Source organism: Panulirus ornatus, chromosome 43, assembly GCF_036320965.1.
Source record: "Panulirus ornatus isolate Po-2019 chromosome 43, ASM3632096v1, whole genome shotgun sequence".
NCBI lineage: Eukaryota > Metazoa > Arthropoda > Malacostraca > Decapoda > Palinuridae > Panulirus > Panulirus ornatus.
In genome coordinates this window covers 11667756-11686441 of record NC_092266.1, presented here as the reverse complement: position 1 = coordinate 11686441, position 18686 = coordinate 11667756, and the positions used below count along the sequence as shown (strand labels likewise).

Below are 18686 nucleotides of genomic sequence, written 5' to 3'. Positions count from 1 at the left end.
AAGTCCATGAAATTTCTAAAGTAAGTGCAGATGACAATGATATTTCAATAGCTTGACACTGAGGGTGAATATAACCTATTGAGTATTAACTGTCCCTCTGAATTTCTCAAGAAAATTTCACAACAGCTCACTCCTCTCACCGTATCTCTGTGGGACTACCCTCATTCTGTAGCTACAATGATACGAGTACCCATACTTACCCATTTTTTCTGCTTCAAAGGGAACCCAAGTTTAATTTTGAGAACTGTTAAACTTAAGTCAAATGACAAACATAGTCATGACATTCTTAGAAAAAAAAAGTGCCTACTAATATGAAAAAAAAAAAACAGGAATTCAAGGAACTAGTCTTGTAAATACTGATGAGAAATTATGAGGGTTCTTTTTTCCGATGCCGGATTTTTTTTTTTCCTCTGATCACGCCAATGTCGTCTTGTGGTTCATGTACTGACACCAATGAGAGTACACATCACAGAAGTTCTGTCCATAGATACTGATTACTTGTAAATATGATAAATGGATGGAATATCAGTATGAAGATTTTTATTGATATAGTTGACTTACATCAGTACCTATTGCTGGCACATAACGACATATTTAAACACGCTCCACACAATGGCATTCAACACCTTTGATGTTATTATTTCATATCAATCTAATTTTGATGGATGTTAACAGTTTTCTAAGTTAAGATCTGAAACACTTGTAGCTTTTGATTTTAATGAATAATAACATGTGCTGATATATATAAATAAATCAAATCTCCTTTCCTTGGTACCACTGAAAAGATATACAGTAACTAAACCTGCTTTATATCTTCAGATTGCCAACAGAATCAATTACAGGATCAGCATTTCTAAGAGTAATTTAGTAAAGGACAATGATACCTTTAACAAAACTAATGTCCCTTGATTTAATCACATAAACAGTAAAATGTGTAGTACAACCTCCACACTTAAAAGATTCCCAACTTAATTCATATACAGTTCATCATACCTGTATACATTTTATTACAAAATGTATGTATGAAACAGTCAAAACTAACAATTTTCAATGAATCTGATCATCCAGAAAAATTTGCAGGTACTATAAATTTTGGGTCTTCAATGATACACAGGAAAAAAGCAGTAAAATAAGTGAAAGATTCATATTAATCTTTTTATATCCTAAAGAACCATGTGTGCTTTGCGTGAATAAGGTGGCGTGGGTGTGGGCATGAGGTTTGCCATATGCCCACAGTGTTTACCTTCTGGGATAAATCCGGATACGAAGCAAGCGACGCCGCCGAGCAAAAGGACAAAGGAGAGCGTGCCCTTCCTGCCCATTCTGTGGAATCATCACGTTCAGTAACAACGTACAGGGCTCTCCTGAATACATTTAGTCATGGTTCTGGACATTACCAATACCAATTGTGATTTGTTCCTCCTGTAATCCAAACACCCTTCCAGATTCTGGGTGTTCTGACTGGTAGACCTTACTGCCATTATTTCATTAACTGATAATTAAAGATCCTCATCTAACAATCAGAAGGATTCATAAAGGCTGACTAAGTTTTATGTAGAAGTGAAAATCATTCATCCTCAGTATCATACACCTGAAATTCTGACATCATCTTTTTCTGAATTCTGTACTTCAGCATACCCTGATGTATAGGAGTAAACTGTGTGTGTGAACCAATGGAGCTGGGGATGGGGAACCCAGTTCTGCAAATTCAGTTCCCATAAAATTCTCATCCCAGTATGACCTTGATCCTTCCCATTAACACGGGACTAGAGTAAATAATGACAGAGGAAGAAGACATAATGTCAAGTAGACACAAGGCTGATGAGACAGATTTCTTAATTCTTTAGGTTTGAACATGGTATGATAAAAACTGATTGAAAATAGACAGCATGAATAGGTAATAAGAAATTAGGAAGGAAGTAAACAAAACAATATAAGGACACCATTCCAAAACTGTATGGCCATTAGAGAAGAATGAAATCTGAAAAGAGGGTAATAAAAAGTTAAAATAACTAAGAAGGAAGGCAAGTGAAAGGGAAAGACCAACAGTGATATGAAGGGATACGAAGAAGCAATATATGATGTACAGGGTATCAATATGCAGAAATGGTCAGGTCTGTTTACATGAGAAACATGGGGACAGATATATAGTCATTCATCCTTGTACATGGTGATTCATTCAGAATCTCCTTCAAACTAATGATTTACTACTTAATACTGAATGAAGGTCAATGCTCTGACAAACATATTTAACCATTCACTTGATTTACCTTTCTCATTCCTTTCTTATTTTCCTTTTCAGTGAAAAGCCTAATTTCTAAAGATTTATAACTTAACTTTTGGACAGAAATGACACAGGTATTGTTTCCTTTACTGCATGTTAAGCCACATATTCTGCAATTCTCAACATTAAAACTTTGGGAAGACCATTAAATAACATGTACATATCAAGATCTTAAACATATATTTATCCATTATGAATGTTTATACCTCATATATCAACAAAATCTGTACATGTTTAACCATATCCATCTCATAAACTCCTAAAAATATAGAGATGACTCTTGTCGATTGAGTATTATTATCTCTGCCTAATAAATTTACTGTTTTCAGCACACAAGCATTACGAGTAAAATTCTTAGATATCTGAAAAACACTGAAATATACAAACAAGGAAATGTAAGAGCTCAACAGTCACTACCTATCTAAGTAACTATCTACCTCTCACCATAACTCAATTTCCAATGCCAAGGGGTGTATCAGCAACATAAAGCCTCTCAAATCATTCACACACATCCACAAACCATGCCCAATGTGTTCAAGTGAAACATGATCCTTTACACTTCTTGTAAGTTTCCTACTTTTTCACTTTGCACATTAAGTTGACTCATCAAGTAAGACCAACATCACTCACACCACCAGTATACACAGTCTGCTTTCATTGCACGCTATCCTAAATCATTGCACTCACATCCTCAACTGAACCATCCCTAGCCCTAACCAGTTCTTTCACAGCAACTTTTCTCTCTCTGCCTTCAGCTGCACTACTATATAAGTCTTTGACCAACCTATTATCTCTCATATTTCTCATATTCCCACCCACACACCTCTCGTTATTTCTTCATCTCACATATCTTTCTCACATCTTCATCATTCAGTCTATCCCCCTGATTAAAACTATATTATGAAAGTTAACCACATATCATATCTACCAATTTGATTTCTGATCCTGATCCATATGAACCTGGGTCTCATATCTATACATCAGATTGGGGAAAGTACTCCTTCAGATAAATCTGCTGCACATTCTGCACTTAAATATTTTCCATTCACCAGAGCTTTCAGTTCACCTCTAAATTTTCTCTTTTGCAAGACTCTCCTCCCAATTTCAGTTTTTCTACTTTCACTCTTCAGGATCCTTACCCCCATATATCTCAATTCATCAACAACTTCTAGTGCTTCACAATGTGGACTGTCAATATACTGTGACCTCCCAACCCTTTCCAAAACTGAAGTTCTACTTTCACTCACATTCATCTTTGGTATCCCCCCCCCTACATTTATCACTGAAACAGCCTAACACTCAATCTAACTTCTCTGATATAGCCAACAACACAGTTTCATCTCCATACAATAATTGTTTTAACTTCCTTTCAGTTTCATCTCCATACAATAATTGTTTTAACTTCCTTTTCATTTCATTATAGCTGAGAAGAACATTGTTCATTTCTCACGAAATATCCCATCCACAAATTCATTAAAAAACCATGGTGTCATCACATAATTTCAATGCAATGAGTGTTAAACATAAAAGGTCCTAAGTTACCAAATCTTAATACTTGTTTACCTAGCTAAAGTAAAACAAGCATAATAGTTACACTCTTCAAAATTCTTTACACATGTCAAAACTGTCACCACTGCCTGGTGTCTGTTTATATACCCATCTCTGAGCAGAAGCTAAAGATACATCAGCAATGGATGGAATGTATATTGTAAACATCAGCAATGGATAGACTGGTATTGTTAACAAGGGCATTTTCTGATATCTGCAAAGCCCTAATCTTTACCAACTAAGGATAATAAAGATATCTATCAAGTTCTATCTATCTATCTCTGATACCATGGCAAGAGTCCCTATAACTATTGAACTCCAGTGCTACTTCTTAACCTTTGGTGCTTCACCCTTAACAGGCCACCAGCTGAGGGCACTGTAGCAGTGTTTCCAGGAGCTCATACCTAAATTTTCCTACTGGCTACTTCTGCCTAACGTTCATGGGTAATGTTCCAACCTACTACTTCTACCCTATGCTCTTGCCTTATCTCTCTCCTAATGCTTCTGACTATTGCTCCTACCTACAACTTCTACCTAGGGTGTCTTGCTTATGCTCCTGCCTATTTTTCCGACCTACTGCTTCTATCTTTTGCTCCTATCCTGTTATCAAAAGGCAAGGCTCAGGCTAGTGCAAAGTGCTAACCACAGAAAAATCTGGAGTTATTAAGAATAAGTTGTGTGAGCTAAGTTTAGTCAAGTGTTTTGTGTGACAAGGAGAGATTGCATGTTCATGGACAAAATGCCAGCAGTCTATGTGCTGGTGAGGAAGAAAGAAGAGACAGTTAACTGAGTCAGAGGAGTGCAACTTGGCAACTACAGAAGTGCTGGCTCACAATGCAGCTGTCACTAACCATCTCAATGCCTAGGTGGGTAGTAACAGTAATATGCCTCTCTGCTTCGAGGCTGCCTACCATCTACTAACTACTACCTACCACCCATTCAGTTAAACAAGGGAAAATCAAAAGTCATCTATCATATAAGTCTGGATCTCTATTTTTGATGCCTAGAGATGTCAACAAGGAGTGATGAAGCCTACATCACAACTTCCCAACTGATGGACAACTGGTTGGAGAATAAAGAGCTCCTAAATAATTAAGCTGGACCTGGGCTTAAACCACTAAGTTCAGAGACGAGTGCTATAACACACTCTCCAAAAAACACATAGAAAGTATATCATACATCACATAAATCCTTACTGCATTCAAAATAAGGTGGCAAATGTTCTATCATTAGCAAACCCTTTAATAAGGGTGAGTCTATATACATTTCAGAAGCAAAATCAAACATCAGTGTCTGAAAATTACAGGAAACCCCAGGAGTTTGATTTTCTATCATGTAATGATGCAGTCACCTCAGTATTTGCAATATAAACTATGAGATTATTCACGGAGATACATCATTATATATAACAACTAAGACTAATGTGTACACATGAGGTCACTGTTTGTTTGCTGCTAACACAGCCTCCTTAAAACAGATAGGGCAATTAGGTATCAAAAAAGAATACAAGAATATAAGTGAAAAACTTTAGATGTGGGGAAGAAAGAAAGAATATTCATCAATCTATCAATACTCCATTTTCATTTACACAGGATAGATCAAATGCATGTAGCCACTCTAATAGTGTACATGCATACTTCACTTATGTCCAGTGATGTAAAGTGAACAATGTGTTTCCATGCAACATATGCACTCAAATTTTTCACTTTTGGTACTAAGATGATTGAAACAACCATCTCCAATCAAACCTCCACCTTCATGCAAAACTTCAATGAACATGACAATATTCATTCAAAAGGCATCCTCATCTGAAATACCTCCAGCCCTAAAATATTCAGTCACTTCATTCCATAGCCTACCCATTTCCCTTGCACCCTCAGCTATGCTACCATATATTATGTTAACCAAACTATCATCTTACATATCCTCACAAAAGGTTTTCATTAACTAATCTCTTCAATATCTTCACAATATAGATATCTCTTGTAATTACTATTTTCAATCTGTTCTCATTCAAACTACACTACAAAAAATCATCCAATGCTAATGGTCTTCCTCTTGATCTGCGTGACCTTAGAAACTAAGACTTCACATCCATGCATCAAAATCGGGACAAATACTCCATCATGAAAACCTCTTCCACAGTCTACATTTAATTCTTCACATTAACCAGTGTTCAAGGCACCTTCATATTTCTCTCCCTTCTGTAATTACTCTTGGCTTGAACTTTCCCACTCATTATTCTGTAGTACGTGAATTCATTGAAATCTTCTATTTTTTCCCCAATCAAACTCATATCACGCTGAAGTAGCCCATTTCCTCCAAAAAACAAGAATCTTGCCCTTGCACGTATACCGACTTCCTACACATATCAAGATGCTCTACCTTTCTCTTTGCCCCTTCCTGTAATTCAGCCACTAGAAAAGCATCATTTCATTAAAACAAATATGGTGACTTCAAGTCCTTCCAAAACAGTTTAACAGTACACCAAAATACTTTGAAAAAAATGGAGACCTTACAGTGTTGACAAACCAATAATTATTGTCACCATATATATTCTCAAACAAACAACACTTCCATTAATAGAAGAGTGTAATCTCTCAGTGCCACTTCCAATTGATTCTATCATGTGCCTTTTCTGAACACATTTATGCTGCTTGTGCTCTCTTCTCTTATTGTAAAACTGTCAATACTGTCTGTTCTGCTACTCTGCTAATTCCACCTTGTTTTTCAGCTAAAAGAGGTTCTCAGTCTTTTAACTATATCAGTCTAAGTCTTACTATATACCTGCCAAATAAACTCATTTTTACTCCCTTTACCTTCATATGGTGAATTAATCACTGCCTTTATCAAATCATCAAGCATATGGATGTTTTTCCATGCTGCTATAAACACTTTCCAAATCCATTTAACAGGGGCATCACATCCACTATTCATCATCTCTGATACAATTCCACTTACTTTTCCAATGTTGGGAAGAATCTTTGCTTGTCTTCACCTCCTTTGTAATGGTCTCCTCTCCCCATATCTATTCCGCACCCTTCTGGGTGTACAACAGACGATCCTGATTTACTAATACCCACACATCTAATAGCAAGATCTACAACCACTTCTTTAAAGTATCATCTTTACCTCTTACAGGCTTCATCCATTTCCTAAGCATTTTTCCACACCAGTCTAGTACATCCTTGCTTTACAAACAAACTTCCCTCTTCCACCTATCTACCTCCTTCCAAAATAGCTTGTTATTCCCCGTCGAAATTTCATTTAGCCTTCTTTTGAGAATTCACTTGACCTCCCTTTTACTCTAACTTCTGAAAAGTTTCTTCAGGACTTTATAATCAACACTCTTTGCATCTACTTTTAATCATTTCCTATATTTTGCTTCTCCCTTAAAACTTCTCATTTTCTAACCAATTTCTTAAATTTTCATTCCATCATAGTGTTCCCCCTCACGAATCTATTTTTATGGCACTATATGAGTCTGAGGCAGCCTCTATTAATGTGGTCTAAAAGGGCCATCATACCAGTTTAATCTACCTTTGTACTGCTTCATCAACATCTTCCAACCTCTGAAATTTGTCTGATTGAGAGCAATTTGTAAATACAAATGGCACAATGTCACAACCAAGTCAGATAACATGCAATATCCCTCAGAGTAGTATCCTGAGCCTAGCTATTCTTGTACTGTATCAATGATATGAAGGTTAGAGTGAAAATGTAAATCATTGCTATACACTGGTCATTCGGCTCTGTTTACATCAGGAAAGATATAGCTAACACTGAATCAGAGTTAAGTTATGAGTTGTTGTTTTACTACATGAGTGCTAACACCATCCTTGCCTGGACAGTAGTAGCTCACCAACTAAAACTACTGTACAGTATATGTTTTTATTTCATAATGTATTCTACTATACAAGTAATAAGAGTTCCCCAAAAACTTAAATGAAATTAAAGTAAATCAAATCACAAGCATGCAAAATCCTCCAATATTTCTTTCATGTATTCATGGTAGGACTGTGATATCTGAAAGTGCAAATGCAGACAAAAGAATGTCTGGGGAAGATTCTCTGTGGGAAAATTTGCTGTGATTTTGAAAAAAAATGACATGACTTAATGAGAAACATCAGATTCTTTGTAATGAATGTGATTACACAGAAATTTTCTTGTATATGCATCATAATGCGATGAGGAAAGTATTCTCAATAAATATGTCTCGGTAAAACTGCTTTAATGTACATAATAAATTCGGAGCAAGTGTACGTACTAACTACTAATCCAGTGACTCCTGAGCCAGTCATAGATTATGAAATCTGTACTAGCTAATATGTAATCAGTATTGCTCTTTATCAGAAAAAACAAGAACACAAGCCAGCTATCTTCTCACAAACTTATAAGTCAATTGTTACTGAGAAAAATTTCAAACCAGAATCAGCCAACAGAAATCATAAATTTACTCCAGGTGGAAATTACTCCAACAACATAGCTTATTTGGTCCTTCAGGGAATATTTGTAGGGTAAATATATAGTTTCAGTGATTCTAAGCTTGGTATCTGAGTAATATCAAATGAATTGGGGTCATTAAGTAAGAATCAGGATATTATAAATCAGTTAGAATTATGACGACTAGAAAATTTAAATTAAATATGGTTCCTTTTTCTCGTGGTCAATCTTCTTTCTTTTTTATAAGTGCTTTCAGGTGTATATATATATATATATATATATATATATATATATATATATATATATATATATATATATATATATATATATATTACATATACATATGGTGAACTAATATTGAGGAAATGAAAGTTATGAAAAACAGAATTTGAAATTTATGATGAATGCAGTACACTGAACATCTAATCTGTATTTCTTAATATTTCAGTGTTAATGAATTATCAATAAACATCAGACAAGTTTAAATATACATATGACAGGTATCATTTAGTCATACATTTGCATGACAGCCAGAGAATGAATGTGTGTAAGTGAGGCCATTGTCCATTTGTTCCTGATGCTCCCTTGCTAAAGCTGCAAAGGCAATTAAGTATGAATAAAAAAAAAACTCTGGGTTGATAGGCTTCATTAAAATTATAATAAACAGGTTTTGAAGCCATGGATGTGAGAAATGATGACAAATCCCATGTCTTTTTATTTCTTTTTGGTATTATTAAGAGCTAGAGATTTAGCCCCAAGGACACTCACATAGAAAGTATACACACACACTCACAAGCAGACTCACATATGTGATAAAGTCACTGCTGGAAAACTGCTAGATACTACTGTATAAAGAAGTTCTGAATGAACCACACTGCACAAAGAGCTATATGTTGGCAAGTACAACTCAGCTACATGTTGGCAAGTACAACTCAACATTCCTCAATTACTGACAGGTTTTGTCACAAATATCACTGATCTTCATTACAGAGGTTAAAAGTATCAAGTAACTTCAACCTTTTTGCATCACTAACTTTGTAAAAGCCAAAAAAGTAGGTTTTCAGAATTCTGAGGATAAACAGATACACTTTCTATTCTACTATTGTATACTGAGTGAAGATACTTAAGTGTTATTCATTACTTTAGCAAAAAGCCATACTGAAGGATATGAGCAGCTAATCAAGATTTTCCAGTTAAAGAATGCAAAGAATATGTATCATGTATTCTACAATAGATCCATTATCAATTGTCAGAGAGGAACTTTAATTATATGTATCTTTACCCCTGAAAATCATTAATAATGCTACTTGCAGAGGAGAGCCCTGTGTGTATCCTCCACGCATCGACTAACTGACATTTGCTAGATATTATTTGTTCTCAGTCATAAGTGACAATAGAGAACCTATATAGATCATCAGCTACTGATGCTAATGACCAGTAAGAGTTTTATATGAACATGACTTTCGGAATGATTGTGATACGGATAAATATTATGTGGATGTGATAATGGAAATACCCATCATCACTGTTGAGTTTAAACTAATTCCAAATAATAATGAATACTGACAAAATTAACTAATAAAGAAAATGTTATAATGATAAATGATTATGACATCATGAAAACTAAGAGGAAGACTAAAATAACTGACAAGGGAGGGCAATAATGTTAAAAGAAAATAATTATAATGCCTACAGCTATAGTATTGATAAAAATTATATCCAAACTGTATCTCAGAACTTGATAAGTATAAATCAAATTATAATCACAACATGACTGCCCAGATAATGACTGCCTGATTAGTCTCACAATACAAAATACTGATCACAATGATGAAAATCAAAATAATGAAGTCTTAAATTTCGCTTACTTGAAACTTCTTGATGAACTGCAGATGATGAAGCTGCAAGAATTAATCTGATATCTCTGTGAATATCCTGAAGGTTCCATTCACAATGATGAAATGCCTAACTTTTAAGTTTTTAAGTAGATTTACAATTACCTCTAGACTCTAGAGCAATGTCAATAAAACTGCAATTGAAAATTGCACTAAAACCTGCATGCATGTCAACAATGTAGAAACTTCTCGACCCAAATGTGAGGCTGGAACATGTGAATGAGGCAGAGAGTTGGATAGATTCTACAGTGATAGGGATAATGATGATTTAACCTTTAAGTGATACATCTAAGGTGTAGGTGTCGTAATGCCTGATGAATGTTATCTATAATGATAATATGTAATCAAACTCCTATTGCTGTTTTAAGTCTTGAATCTGCTGCTACTGCTGCTGCTACTGCTACATCTCCTTTTGCTGCTACTGCTGTTGTTTTAGATGAATCTATGTGTGCTTATGGTTGATTCAAGTGCCGAGATTTTTAGAAGATGAAAATTTATGTGAATCTGAACAAACTAATTAACAATGCAGAGTGCTGTTACTTCAATGAGTTCCTACTGATAATAGATATAAAGTGAATTTCATAGCAACCAGCATTATCCCTCAGCCAATGTTCCAACTGTCAGTCAAGAATGAAGAGCTTATTTATCACATGACAACTGATAACTTCAATTTGAAAAAGTATGCTAATCTAAAATTCACTTTAACAACAGAGCTCAAGTACTTTAATATGCATTTCACTGAAAATTAACTGTATGATCCAGAAAACATCTGGGACCTTGGCATGAGGATTCCTGCGAGCCCTACTCATTGGTGAGACACTAATAGCTAAACAAGTATATAAATCTCAAACTTAAACAGTGCATTTAGCCACTGGACTAAAGAGAAGTCATAAATTCCTTAACACCATGTAGTCCCTACTGATTATGAACTACCTTTTCTGAAACATTAAGGCCCAATGGCATCTTCAGGATAAGGCTATGCATGACAATATCTGAATGTCTCATACATTTATCAAGTCATATGCTATAACCATACAAATTTACTCTGATGATAAATGGAGACTTTTACTGTACACACTCTTTATGCGTAAATTTAGTAAATTTAGCATTCAGAGATATTATTCATGATTCTGTGTTCTGTACCTGTAATATCTGATCAGATATATACAGTTAGCTACTCAATCATAACTATTGCATTTTTAATTATATTATTTTATGGTACATAAGTCAAGACTATTCTCAAACAGCAAAACTAAAAATAGGCTTACAAAAACTGTGGAAATAAGATGACATGTTGATTCTTATTCAAGTAAGAATGCTTAGAATATCCATGGTTGCTTCAGCTTTAAAAAGAAGCATACCTATGACAACATTTAATTGCAAATGTGTCGAAATTTCACACTAGACAAGAAATCTTGCTTTTGAAATATGAAGTTCTATTTCTTTACTGCATGCAGAACCCCATGAGCATTAAAGAGACAACACCTACTAAAGAGATTCAAATATTATTTAACATCCATTTAATCATCATGATATCTATGACACAAGCTAATGCTTGTTGTTAGAGACCCAACAACCATACAGAAACTTACCAAGGCCTGCAATATCACTGATGCAGTCATCCAGGAAGCATCTCCCAGCCAGCAACTGATATCAATAACCACCAACAGAAGTCTGCCTATTACCTTTATCTAAGCTGAAAGGGCATGGGCAACTGAATGTCCTGATCAAGGCCATTTCATTTACACTACATTCATTTTTCATCTTAAATATAATTACTCCTGGACCACTTTCTAGGAAAGATTCCTGGTATTACCCACAACCTCTTACTAAAGGTTCCTGCGACCCAAGGCTGCACTTCTTCCAGTAGCAGGAAAATGTAGTCTCCTCTAGAGCAAGAAGTTAGATGATGACAGAGGATTGCCAGAGGTGACTTTCCACTCACACTGTAACCTTTTGGAGGCAAAGCCAAGGAACACTCATTTACTATATATATATCTATATCTCTGATGCCCATTCCCTCCAGGAACTCCCATAAAGGGGTGGCCACACCAAAAGAGTCCTCACTGACCCCTGTCCTTATATGCCTCTCTTGCATACACCATCCCATGCATTCTTCCACCATTTCTCTCCCTCCAGTATTCCTCCATCCTATTTGCAAATGTCATAGGTGGTATTCCTTTCACAATAACTCCTTCAGTTGTACTATCATACACTCTCCTTGTAGACTCCTGGTCTTGCATTCTTTCCATATGACCAAACCATCTCAAAGTATTGCTTCACTCATTCTACCATTCCACAATTCATTCCCTTTGCATTCCCTGCCAAACCGCATCTCTCATGTATCCCTTCATTTCCTTCTTCATTCCATCTAGTCACATCACCTGCTCTTCTCAAACAGCTCATTAACAAAGCCTGGATTTATGACCTCTGTGACTCATTCTATGGCCATGTTTCAGCTATATAGGTTAGGGTTGGGAGGACTATGTCATCACTTAGTCCTCTTTTCACTTCCATACTTACAACTTTAACCTTCATTACTCTATTAAAGGACCCAATGACTTCTCTACCCTCTACCACTCTCTCCATTATCTCTCATTCCCATACAACCAAACTCACCCAAGACAGTTCCTAAATACTTAAAATTCTCACTGCTTCCAATCTTTCTCCCTCCATATTCAAAGTATGTGCATAAATGCTCACATATGCACATATACATACCTATACATTTCAATATAAACATACATATGCATACACAGACATATACATATATAAACATGTACATACTCATACATGCTGCCTTCATCCATTCCCAACACCACCTTGCCGCACATGAAATGGCACCCCCTCCCACCGCGTGTGCACGAGGTAGCACTAGGAAAAGACAACAAAGGCCACATTTGTTCACACTCAGTCTCTAGCTGCCATGTATAATGCACCGAAACCATAGCTCCCTTTCCACGTCCAGGCCCCACAAAACTTTCCATAGTTTACCCCAGATGCTTCACATTCCCTGGTTCAATCCACTGACAGCATGTTGACCCCGGTATACCACATCGTTCCAGTTCACTCTATTCCTTGCATACCTTTCACCCTCCTGCATGTTCAGGCCCCGATCGCTCAAAATCTTTTTCACTCCATCCTTCCACCTCCAGTTTGGTCTCCCACTTTTCGTTCCCTCCACCTCTGACACATATATCCTCTTCGTCAATCTTTCCTCACTGATTCTCTCCATGAGACCAAACCATTTCAATACACCCTCTTCTGCTCTCTCACCCACACTCTTTTTATAACCACACATCTCTCTTACCCTTTCATTACTTACTCAATCAGATCATCTCACACCACATATTGTCCTAAAACATCTCATTTCCAACACATCCATCCTCCTCCACACAACCCTATCTATAGCCCACGCTTTGCAACCATATAACATTGTTGGAACCACTATTCCTTCAAACATGCCCATTTTTGCTTTCCGAGATAGTGTTCTCGACTTCCACACATTCTTCAATGCTCCCAGAACTTTCACCCCCTCCCCCACCCTGTGACTCATTCCCGCTTCCATGATTCCATCTGCTGCCAAATCCACTCCCAGATATCTAAAACACCTCACTTCCTCCAGTTTTTCTCCATTCAAACTTACCTCCCAATTAACATGTCCCTCAGCCCTACTGTACCTAATAACCTTGCTCTTATTCACATTTACTCTCAGCTTTCTTCTTTCACACACTTTACCAAACTCAGTCACCAGATTCTGCAGTTTCTCACACGAAATAGCCACCAGCGCTGTATCATCAGCAAACAACAACTGACTCACTTCCCAAGCCCTCTCATCCACAACAGACTGCATACTTGCCCCTCTCTCCAAAACTCTTGCATTCACCTCCCTAACAACCCCATCCATAAACAAATTAAACAGCCATGGAGACATCACACACCCCTGCTGCAAACCGACATTCATTGGGAACCAATCACTTTCCTCTCTTTCTACACGTACACATGCCTTACATCCTCGATAAAAACTTTTCACTGCTCCTAACAACTTGCCTCCCACACCATATATTCTTAGTACCTTCCACAGAGCATCTTTATCATCTCTTATCATATGCCTTCTCGAGGTCCATAAATGCTACATACAAATCCATTTGTTTTTCTAAGTATTTCTCACATACATTTTTCAAAGCAAACACCTGATCCACACATCCTCTACCACTTCTGAAACCACACTGCTCTTCCCTAATCTGATGCTCTGTACATGCCTTGACCCTCTCAACCAATACCCTCCCATATAATTTCCCAGGAATACTCAACAAAATTATACCTCTGTAATTTGAACACTCACCTTTATCCCCTTTACCTCTGTACATTGGCACTATGCATGCATTCTGCCAATCCTCAGGCACTTCACCATGAGCCATACATACACTGAATATCCTCACCAACCAGTCAACAACACAGTCACCCCCTTTTTTAATAAATTCCACTGCAATACCCTCCAATACCATATACACAATCCCTGAGGATAAGGGAAAAAGAATACTTCCTTCGCATTCCCTGCGTGTCGTAGAAGGCGACTAAAAGGGGAGGGAGCAGGGGGCTGGAAATCCTTCCCTATCGTTTTTAATCTTCCAAAAGAAGGAGCAGAAAAGGGGGCCAAGAGAGGATTTCCCTCAAAGGCTCAGTCCTCTGTTCTTAACGCTACCTCACTAATGTGGGAAATGGTGAATATTAAAAAAAAAAGATATATATATATATATATATATATATATATATATATATATATATATATATATATATATATATATATATATATATATATTTTATTCATTATTTATTATACTTTGTCGCTGTCTCCCACGTTAGCGAGGTAGCGCAAGGAAACAGACGAAAGAATGGCCCAACCCACCCACATACACATGAATATACATACACGTCCACACACACACATATACATACCTATACATCTCAACGTATACATATATATACACACACACAGACATATACATATATACACATGTACATAATCCATACTGTCTGCCCTTATTCATTCCTGTCGCCACCCCGCCACACATGAAATGACAACTCCTTCCCCCGAATGTGCATGAGGTAGCGCTAGGAAAAGATAAGAAAGGCCACAGGGGAGAAAGAATACTTCCCACGTATTCCCTGAGTGTCGTAGAAGGTGACTAAAAGGGGAGGGAGTGGGTGGCTGGAAATCCTCCCCCTCTCGTTTTTTTTTAATTTTCCAAAAGAAGGAACAGAGAAGGGGGCCAGGTGAGGATATTCCTTCTAAGGGCCAGTCCTCTGTTCTTAACTCTACCTCGCTAATGCGGGAAATGGCGAACAGTATGAAAAAGAAAAAAATAATAATAATAATAATATATATCTTTATTTTATTTTATTAAATTTTTTCACTTATCTATCATATAGCATCCCACTGGACTCTGTCATACGCTTTCTCCAGATCCATAAAAGCTGCATACAGCTTCTTATCTCTCATGGAATACTTTTCCACAGTCATCTTTACCATAAAAAACTGATCAACACATCCCCTACCTTTCCTAAAACTTCATTGCTCTTCACTTATTCTGCATTCCATCACTTCCAACGCTTTATCAATTAACATTCTTGCATACATTTTTCCTGGTACACTTAATAGACTTATTCCCCTATGATTGCTACATATATCCTTAGCACCTTTTCCTTTGAATAAAGGAACAATAATAGCTTTCACCCAATCCTCAGGCACAAAATTCTGTCTCCATATCAGATGCATCCACTCTATCACACTTTCTCCTCCATACTTCAGCATTTCAGCCATAGTCACATCCATTCCAGGTGCCTTTCCTACCTTCAGCCTCATTATTGCCCATCTTACCTCCCGTTTTGCTATAGGCCCTTGCACTTGTATCCTCTTCCTTCCATACTCCATACCCATGCATGTGACAACTGCTGCCTCCCTTTTTCCCACATTCATCAGTTCTTTAAAATACTCTTTCCATCTTCCTTTCACTTCCTCCTTTTGATTCAGCAACTCCCCTTCCTTACTTATCACATAAACATTTCCACTCTTGCATTCACCTCATTTCTTTTTCACCTCCCTCCAGGACAGATTTCTTATTATTCTGAAACTTTTCACTTAACTTTCTTTCAAAATCTTCATCTACTCTTCATTTGCTTTCCTCTATCAGCTTCTTAACATCCTGCTTCATATTTCATATTTTTCCTTCCTCTTTTGCTGAACTTTCACTAATACATTCCTAACGAGCAATCTACCATATGTCTTTTTCTTCTCTTCCACAGCATTTCTAATCTCTTCTGTCCACCATGCATTGCCCTTTTTACTCCTATATCTCATGACCTTGTATCTAACTACTAACTCTACAACCTTTAACTGTATTTCTCTAAACAAAATATCATAAACACCACATTCACACATGACTGCATCCCTTCATTCACTACACTTCCATCTAAGCTTACAGTTACCTTCCTTTCATACTCCTCCCTGCACTTTCTTTCTGATTCGTCTTCTTGCGTGCCAACACTATTACCTCTCAATTCTTCCTTACACTATACCCTCCACTTCTCCCTGATCCCCATCCCCACAAGACCTGCAAAATGGTCAGAGTATACAAAGAAACTTCTTACAAATCTAGTATCTAGCATGGCCTTTCTCAATCTTTCATCCACAAACACATAGTCAATCAAAGCTTTTTGCACTTCTCCTCCATCATTCCTCATTCATCTATATCTGTGGATCATCTTGTGCTGAAAAAATGTGTTTGCAAGGAATAAACCCCTCTCAGCACAAATTCCATGTGATAACTTCCATTCTCATTTACTTCAGGCACTCCCCATTTACCAACTATCTCACCAATTTCATCACATCACACTTCTGCACTCATATCATCCAATACAACCACATTTCTCTCATTCTCAAAACCATTTATACAGTCATTCAAATTTCTCCAGACAAGCTTCAATTCATCCTTACCTCGTATGTCCATATACACATACCCAATCTTTCCTTTCACCCACACTGTTCTTGATCCATTCCATCCATGCTCTGTAACACCTTCCCACATTCTTGGTGATGGCAGAATTGCACATCCTTCTTTCCCTAAAACACAAAAAAACCTCAAAATTTGTATCAATGAAACAAATGAAAGTACAGAATCCAATACCTCTTAAACTAAAGGGGTACAGAAGCAACTGTCAACAGATTTGCACTGCAGAAAACAATCAAATGATGAGAGTTGTTGCCCAAGTGACACCACTGTACCAATGAAGTCAAAGAGATGGGCGAGTTGCTGTAAGGTTACTGGATCTCTATAAATGAGCATTAGCTACCCTTATGGATATCGTGGCAGAAAAAAATGGACAAAATCCTGGGAGATATACTCTACTCAGGGTATATAACCGTTTTAATACCTAGAGAGGAAATGCTTTTTATATTATTCTTATAAGACTTGTCCTAGGGTAGGAAATATATCAACATAATTCAGATACATATCATATGTCCCGATACAATGAAGTTATTGTATTAAAATTTTGTAAGTCATCTGATGAAAACTGCTTAATCATGTAATTTAGCTTACTTTGCTAAGAAGGACATTAAAAATCATAATAATTTCCACTAAGGTTAAACCTTCCATATTCTTCTTGCTTGCATACTATTTGCCATATTCCATATTCAAAATGTATATTTCTTGACTAGATGAAAATTCTGGTGATATTTCTATTATAATAAATAAAACTTAGATATCTAAACATTCAAACTTTAAACGTAAGTGCATTTCTGTTGATGGAAATGAAATACTACCATCTCTCAACACTGGTCATTAGGTATTGGCAATTATGTCATTTATAAGCACTATGATAATCAAGCTGAGAATACCTAACTAAATTAATGGTAGGTCAATCAGTGTTTCCAAGAAAAGGACAAATTTTAACGATGGGCATCACGCTAAAAGTAGCAAAGGAGTAATACATTACTGATGTTCTATGATCTTATTGTAAATTTCAAATGTTTATGATGAAAGTAATGAATATCAATACATGAGTCTGCAGTAAAAAAAATTTATCTCTGAATTCCAAGGAATAGCACTTCCAGAGATACTGCTAAAAGATATTCAATTTAAATTAGTCTTTTATTTTAGGTCATTAAGAGTTTTCGTCTAGTTTAGTCATATGCTTCCCCTTAACCACCCCCAGGAGAGAAGACATTACCTGTCAAGGACAAGATAGGAGAAGACGTATGATGGAATTTCAATCAGCATGGTCGCGATGAAGTTGATAAAGATGTTACCACCAAGATTTCCAGAGTTGGATGACAGACCATAATATACCAAAGTGCAGACAGCCCTGCCAATCAGGAAAGATCATTACTTTGAGAACAACATAATTATCTGTTCCTAATAACATATTCCTCATGTTAGTAGAAGAATAACTGATTAATGTACAAACTAATCAGTGCATTCATTAGTGCATTTCCTCAATCTTTTTTGTAAGTT

At 36.5% G+C, this 18686-nt stretch overlaps 1 protein-coding gene and 1 long non-coding RNA gene across 11 annotated transcripts in view; one reads left to right on the top strand and one right to left on the bottom strand.

Annotated features, from left to right (window-relative positions):
- The window catches only part of LOC139762316 (organic cation transporter protein-like), a 346799-nt gene that overhangs the window by 32426 nt on the left and 295687 nt on the right, over positions 1 to 18686 (bottom strand). For all 10 annotated transcript variants that reach the window (XM_071686947.1, XM_071686949.1, XM_071686950.1 and 7 more), the window contains 2 exons: positions 18403 to 18537; positions 1244 to 1323 (listed from right to left, as the gene is read on the bottom strand). In XM_071686947.1, the coding sequence (XP_071543048.1) occupies positions 1244 to 1323; positions 18403 to 18537 (215 nt within the window). The remainder of the gene's footprint in view (positions 1 to 1243; positions 1324 to 18402; positions 18538 to 18686) is intronic.
- On the top strand, positions 17291 to 18541 carry LOC139762318 (uncharacterized). The gene is made up of 2 exons (XR_011715692.1): positions 17291 to 17584; positions 18388 to 18541. It is a non-coding gene; the product is annotated as an uncharacterized lncRNA (long non-coding RNA).